This window comes from Vollenhovia emeryi, unplaced genomic scaffold (genome assembly GCF_000949405.1).
Source record: "Vollenhovia emeryi isolate VEMERY1.0 unplaced genomic scaffold, V.emery_V1.0 DF939145.1, whole genome shotgun sequence".
Lineage (NCBI taxonomy): Eukaryota > Metazoa > Arthropoda > Insecta > Hymenoptera > Formicidae > Vollenhovia > Vollenhovia emeryi.
The window spans coordinates 35,795-43,039 of record NW_011967221.1 but is presented as its reverse complement, the minus strand read 5'-3'; the positions used below and the strand labels follow the sequence as shown (position 1 = coordinate 43,039).

The 7,245-nt window shown below is 38.0% G+C and overlaps 1 protein-coding gene across 5 annotated transcripts; it reads right to left on the bottom strand.

The window, feature by feature from the left end:
- Nucleotides 1-382: 382 nt before the first annotated feature.
- LOC105566271 (U2 snRNP-associated SURP motif-containing protein) lies at nucleotides 383-7,047 on the bottom strand. 5 transcript variants are annotated; one of them, XM_012020146.1, is made up of 20 exons: nucleotides 6,859-7,047; nucleotides 6,641-6,736; nucleotides 6,460-6,576; nucleotides 6,286-6,382; nucleotides 5,902-6,216; nucleotides 5,590-5,654; nucleotides 5,342-5,507; nucleotides 5,097-5,260; nucleotides 4,517-4,576; nucleotides 3,971-4,014; nucleotides 3,720-3,824; nucleotides 3,423-3,650; nucleotides 2,923-3,165; nucleotides 2,658-2,844; nucleotides 2,395-2,581; nucleotides 2,157-2,290; nucleotides 1,805-1,893; nucleotides 1,570-1,729; nucleotides 1,330-1,487; nucleotides 383-1,230 (listed from the first exon to the last, which is right to left on the bottom strand). In XM_012020146.1, exons 2-20 carry the CDS (start codon nucleotides 6,662-6,664, stop codon nucleotides 948-950), a joined length of 2,826 nt encoding a protein of 941 aa, XP_011875536.1. In that variant the 5' UTR covers nucleotides 6,665-6,736; nucleotides 6,859-7,047; the 3' UTR covers nucleotides 383-947. The 5 variants fall into 5 exon arrangements, with proteins under 5 accessions (XP_011875536.1, XP_011875540.1, XP_011875538.1 ...); XM_012020150.1 differs by having other exon boundaries at nucleotides 2,461-2,581; XM_012020148.1 differs by having other exon boundaries at nucleotides 3,971-4,005.
- Between the last annotated feature and the right edge of the window lie 198 nt (nucleotides 7,048-7,245).

The following is a 7,245-nucleotide window of genomic DNA, read 5'->3' as shown; positions in this document are numbered from 1 at the left end:
CGAGGCGCCTAGTTATTAATATATTCCTATCTCGAAAAGGTTAAAAGAGATATTAAATGTCAGTGTTTTTTTGACCATACCTGGTATCTTTAATACAGAAAATTTATTGCGAAAAATATTACCTCAGCCAGGGTTTGAACCTCCCTACACCCTAGGCGGGCGTCTCACCAATTCAACCACCGAGGAACATATATATATATATATATATATATGCTGAGGTAATATTTTTCACAATACATTTTCTGTATTATTAAGTCAAGAAAACACTGACGTTTTTAATTACCGCTGGCGATATTGAAGAATTCTGATTAGGTATTAAATGTATTATATAAAATGATTTATTCGAAATGTTCACAATTCAAGAAAACAATATTTTTGATATATATATATATATGTATGTATATATAAGATTATTTTATTCAATTCTGAAATATTCTCAGCATTTAAGATAAACAAGTCATATTCTTGGCATAAATCTAAAGAAGACTATTTTCTATCTTCATGTTTTATAATTATTATATATACATTCTCTCTTCATCTTCAATGTGTTTAAGAGATGATAAATTATACGATGCGCACAAGTTTTTAGATAGTCGATAAAATATTTCATACTTTATATCATGTCCTGTTTTCTCTACAACACTGCGTGATATTTCAACTGTTTTACCACTCAGCACAGAGTATTTTACAGTGTAAAACTAATTTTACTTGGAAATAATAAAGGAGTGAGAGAGATTAAATTTATATTTTCTGAAAATATAGGCAAACTAGTTGTATCGAGCAGAATCAGTTGTCGAGATGTTAATTCTTCATATTTTTGGTGTTGTATCAATGCATATCTACGAATGTGACACGTCGTAAGACAATAAATGTGAAATCTAAAAGATAACATCTAAAAAATAGTATCCTGCGGAAAAGATAAGTCGTGCAACACGGCGTATCGTCGTTCAATATTTATGTTTATGTCTGTGTTTACGCGGAGAAGGAGAAGGCGGACTACAAGCTCTATGCTTAGAGGAAGTACGTGGAGGCGGTGGGGGCGACAAAGAGGGTGATCTACGCCTTTTTCTGTCACAACGTTCATTAGCAGGCGATCTGCGTGATCCTCTGCCTGAAGAAAAGGAAGGCGATGGCGTACGTCGAATACGAGGAGGAGACGGGGTAACCGGTACGCGTTTCTTATACGGAGACCTTGATCTGCGCTTGCAGCGCGGTGATCTACTGCGAGATCTATAAATATATATATATTACGATTAGATACTAGATGTGGTACACCTAGGGAAACAAACGTATATGTATAAAAATGTGATTGTGAGACAAAGTCTTTACCTATATCTTGTAATTTTTGCCGATGGACTTGACGATCGTCTTCGATCTCTGTAAACGTGACTAGGAGATTCCGGCGTAGTACTTCGGCTTCGTTTCTTCTCTCTTCGTTTTTCATCATCTCGCTCTTCGCTTTTCATATCCTTCATTTCTCTCTCGCTCTAGAAAAATTTTTACTTCTCTGCGTATACGTAATATGATTGTTATACCGGAATGAATAGAAAATTGATATATATCTTTTACCTTTCTTATAAGTTTCTTCCTATAATGTTCTACTTGTGCCTGTATCGTCATACCAGACTTCAATGTTCTTCTACCACTTTCTAATTCATCCTGATACTGCATGATTTTTACCTCAATCTCACGTAATCTGTTTCGCCTTTCTTCATTGTAATCTCTACCACTGTGACAAACATATTTTTCAGTATTTAATAAAAATACTACATTATTAGTCCAATTGTTTAGACAAAAATTTTACCTGGAATCCATACTGGTATCTTGAGAATTGGAATCTTCATTTTGCCCCAACTCTTCCCATTTACTAGTGGTCATTGCCTGTGCCTCGACCTGTACGTAAAGATGATGTGAGCGAAAGCATTTATTGCCTAACAATGATTAAGCTTATAATCGACCATAACTGGACCTTCCTTCACTCTAGGCGTCTCAACCAATTCGACCACCGTCTAGAGTGAAGGGAGGTCCAGGTTCAAAGCCTGGCTGAGGTAATATTTTTCGCAAGAAATTTTTTATGTTGAAAAACACATTGCCAGTTATGGTCGTTAGTCATTTACTAGCGTCAAATAATTCTTGCCTAATTATTGTCTACACACCTGATCAGGGTCGACGGTTTCCCATCGCGAAGGAACGAATCCAGCTGGCATTGCCGATTTCTTGTCGTCATCCTTATTTCGCGCATTTGCGCTATCATCATCATCCATTGGAACACCATCGATATCTTCGTCCACTACAGCAAGGAAAAAATATATGTGTGCGTTTAAATAATTATTCATTTTTCTATCATTATATAATAAGTATATCGATGTGGTTATTTCAGGAACGCATATGTACTGGGCACTCCGTCAATATCGTCGTAATTTGAAGTTGTTTGAGATGTGAGACCATGTTTCATGGCACCTTTCAACAAGGTTGCACCATCAAGCGGTACCCCATCCAGATCTTCAGCACCATCGCCATCAACATCGGACAATGGTGCACCATCGATATCTTCGTCATTCTCAGGTTCAGGTTCGTCCATCTAAGAAAGAAATTGGAATTGTATCATAAGATTTAATAACTACATTACTATTCCACGAGATCAATTAGCAATTTACCAAAACAAGTCCTAGGAAAGTATTTTGTAATTTGACCAGAAAATCTCTTGGATACACTGCCCAATCTTCCCATGCTCTGAACATTCTCATGACGCGGACTTTGAATCCTTCTGCCTTTAATCTACTGTCAAACTGCTTGTACGCTTGGTGAACCTCATTAAAAATATCCAAAAGACGAGTTTCAAATCTGTTAAGTAAATATGAAATTAATATAATATCATATTATATCAAGCGCAAGCGCACACACACACACACATACACTTACGCCTTCCTATAAATAGTGGCATTAGTCACTTTGACTCCGCAGTTGTGTAATATATCAGATATCAAATACAATCTTGCAATTTTTTTATTCACAGGAGTTTGCAATATTGACAATGACTCTGAAATACAATCACAAATCTCCTCGGCTGCTTCCGCATGCTCTATACAAAATACCATTGCTTCTGCAACTTTTATTCTTTCAGGTGATATGTTTCGCAATAAATCTTCTAAACGATCTCGTTGACTATGAAGAAATAAAACAGTTTTCAAAAAGTTAATATATATCTCTCTCTTACAATGTGAGATAAAACTTGATAGACAATTACATTTCGATGTACGTTAGTCCAGTGACCGCGGAACAGGGGGCGCAGGAAGCGTCCCTGGAAAATGGTTGAGATTTTGAAAAAATTATCCTATATACATATAATGGAACTCTAAAAAAGGTTCCGCGGTCTCTGATGTTAACTCGATGAGTAATTTCGTATGATTTTTTACCATTACCTGTTCGAGAGACTACCTCTCCTGGGTTCTTGCCTCTCTTCCATTTCTATCAATTCGTCTGGCATGCCTTGTGTCCAAGGATTAATCGGCGGTGGTCTCCATACACTTCCACCCTTAAACATTCTAAAATCTTCCGTGCGCCATTCTTTCTGCACATCTCCTTGCAAAATGGAATATAGTTTCCAGCGGTAATAAGTATGCGCGGGGGAATAATTTTCAAATAGAAATCTAAAATGAAACACGTTAGCTATACAAAGTAAGTAAGAGAGTAGAGGCATCATACACAATAAGATATACCTGAACATTGGATTATTCAATTCTCGGTTCATAATCATTGCTTCGAACATTGGTCCTTCTCGAATTACAAATTCCACCATTCTATGTATTAACATGACTAAATTCCTATAACGCACGACTCGATTAAGTATGCATTTGTATTTTGTGTCAATCCCCATTGACACAAAATACTTGATTCAACAGAAGCATAAATATTCTTCACAGTTACATACTTACAGATTTGTCAATATGATATTAAAATCAACAAATACCTTTCCGTTGGTATAACCACTTTGACAACAGCATTCTGCAAAACCTTATAGTCCAGATCAATAGTGCAACAACGACAGATGACAGGACGTTCCAATCCAAATGCCAAAAGGTACATCCCAAAAAATGCGTGGTCACCAATAAATTACCACAACGCAATTCGTAAAGATAATTAGAATTGTTATTTTACATGAAAATATAGTACAGTATTCTACACCGAGTGTTTTCCATTTAGTGACGCAACTATCTTTCTAGATGTTGATTCACTAAATAACATTTGTGTCAATCACTAAGTGGAAAGCAACCACTATATATATATAAATTAACTCGTTTCTACTTTATCGACTTGTAAAGTAGATAAACATAAAATGCTTGCCTCTCACAAACAACTTACCAATTTTAATGTTACAACGAAAGAAAATATTATCGTCTTGAAGTCTTTTGCTTGTTGCGCGGGCGCGCGCGCGAAATCGGTTTTACATATCTAGGATTATTATCTAATTCAAGCTATTAAAGGTTGAGAATGGTTCATAGAAGAGGATTTTTACCTTTTCAAAGTTTTCCTTTTCCTGCGGGTCCGCGCTCTGGAGGTTGCGGATACGTGGTATCTGAGATTATGTTTCAAAAATGGTTATGCCATTCCAACGTTACATTAACGTTAAAATAACGAAAAGGTTTATGACAATTGAAACATTACTTAATCAACCACTTTATCAAGGAAAATGGTTTTGGAAAAATTCCATGTGGTGTTTTACTTGGAAAATTATTAGAAAATCAACTTGTTAAATATGTATATGGAATAATGTACTGTCAAGTTACTCTATCAAGATGAACTGAGGCTAAAAATCGACGATTAAACGAGAAATATAAATAGTTGAAAAAATTTTATTCACCAGGACACGTGTATCAGATATTCATGAAACCTTAAAGCTAGCTATTTCTAGCAAAAGGTAGAAATCCTATTCGTAATCCTACGACGACGATCAACGTACGTAAAAGTGTGACTAATAAATATTTAAAATATGATTATTCGCGCGAGGGTAATTAATTAAATAGGAAGAAAACGATATTGTTTAGACATATAGTTGAGCAGTTTATTAATTGCGCTCTTGAAATCATTTCGTGTACCTTGTGTCTGTCGCGTCGGTGTGGCTGAGCATTGAACGGAAGACCCGATGGGGGTGGTGGCTGCGTAATTTCCATCAAAGCAGGTGGAATATAGATAGGGTAAGGTGGAATTGGTACGCTTTTTCCCCAACCCAGCTTCATCTCGTACTGCATTATGTCACGACCTACCTCGCCCCCCACAAACAAACAAATGATGAATTTACTCATTTGAAATATGAATTTACTCATTTGAAATATGAACTCACCGTTAAGATTTTTCAATGCACGCTCCCCGTCCTTGCGACTCATGAATGCAACAAAACCACAATTCCTTTGTCTGGCTTTCTCTTCGTCGCTACGTGGCCACATGATTTTTATACTAGCCAAAGGCCCATACTTGCCAAATATCTCCATTAATTGCTGTTCCGTGATCTGTGCAACAGGCAAAAGATCGTAATCAATTGTGCGCTACAATATGTAACGTTACGTACACTGTACGTACACGTACACTAACCTTGGGATTTAAGTTGCCCAAGTACAAGTTTGTGGTATTTGGATCACCATTGTCGAATGAGCCATCTGTAAAGATGAAAATGATGAGAAAGATACAAGTCTTGCAATTATAACAGGGACAAAAGTGGTAGGAGGAAAAAGATATAGGATGGACAATGGTTACCCTCGTATATCAGGGCTAAGAGATGGGGATCGTCAACCAAGTTATGCAGATTAGCCTTTCGCGGATCTGGAAATGAGGGTCTACTACCTACTAAAGGTTTAATTATGCTATTGTCACTTGTGTGCTCGAGGTGTGCTGGTGCATACATACCTTCGACACATTTTAGAGCAGCCAACATGGGATCTTCAGATTGGGCGGATATTACAGTTTTCACCGCACCCTTGTACTTGTGTCTCTCTTCACGTTCCTCTTGAATCATCTTCAACTCCTCTTTGAATAATTCAAGGTTGCTCTTCTTCTTTTCACCCTCCTTCTTCTTCTTGCCCAGCCTGTCCAGTTTCCGTTCGTTTGTCCCAAGTAGTCTGGCATATTCCTGAGCTTGTTCAGCCGACGACCTGTTGTCGACTAGTTCCGAGAGTTTCGACTGTGGCTTATAAAGCTTTCCTTTCTCTCTCGTGTCCTCCTCTACGAATTAACAGTTTTCGTCGTACATATATCACTTCAATTCGATCAAATGTTATACTCGTCACTCACGTCTCTTGCCGGCGTCGTACGTTCCCGCCTTGACCCAAACCTTACTAGTCGTCTTACTGGGCGTCTCTTGAAAGGTCGCCACAAATTCTTCAAATGCCTAATCGCATAACGTTTAGTTGATTGAATTCATTGAAATCATTGAAATATAAATAAAGGGGGAGGGGTTAGACTTACTTGAGCCGCAGCCTGCTCCTGCTCCTTCTTGCGCTGCTCTTCCAGTTCCTTTTTACTCAATGGTCGTTTACCCATTGTACCAATGGAGAAGGCCTTGAGCTTTTGTTCCGCGATTTGCTGCAAGCACAGGTTAGAATGGAATCGAGCAAGTATTTTGCCGCGAATATGCAGAGAAACATACCTTCATCATAGCCTTATCCGCCATTTGTAAGGAGATGGTGTAACCTAGGAAAGAAAGGTTAGGAGACTATCGGCACGCACTCGACTGTAAACAAAGCTGAAACGTTAGAAATATCCGTGGTGAAATGTCGACTTGTCGACCAAGTGTGTTGAACAATAGCGCAGACACTAATAAAATTGAAAATTGTTGAGAAAGCAATTGGATGGAATAGCACGTACATATATCATACGTTGGCGGTTGGACGATTTAGCGATCGCCTCGTAACTCTCGTAACTCTCGTAACTCTCGTAACTCTCGTAAATCGTAAGAAGAGAAAAGGTAAAATTCTGACGCGATTGTCAAACATGCCACGACCGCCACGACCGCCACACTACGATTCAGGGGTCTCTAAGCGACACCTAAGTCCCAGTCTACAATAGAGATTTAAGCCCTAAGCCTTAAGAAATTGACTAATCACAGTCGCGCATTCTTCTCATACTTGACCGTGATTGGCCAATTTCTTAAAGCTTAGGGCTTAAATCATCTATTGTAGACTGAGACTTAGTCCCAGTCTACAATAGATGATTTAAGCCCTAAGCTTTAAGAAATTGGCCAATCACGGTCAA

Excerpts from the sequence above, each read along its gene's own strand:
- LOC105566271 (XM_012020146.1), bottom strand. The coding sequence starts at position 6,664 with ATGGCGGATAAGGCTATGATGAAG. Across the intron at positions 6,577-6,640 it reads CGGATAAGGCTATGATGAAG|CAAATCGCGGAACAAAAGCT; the intron begins GTATGTTTCTCT and ends CTGTGCTTGCAG. Across the intron at positions 6,383-6,459 it reads AGGAGCAGGCTGCGGCTCAA|GCATTTGAAGAATTTGTGGC; the intron begins GTAAGTCTAACC and ends TTATGCGATTAG.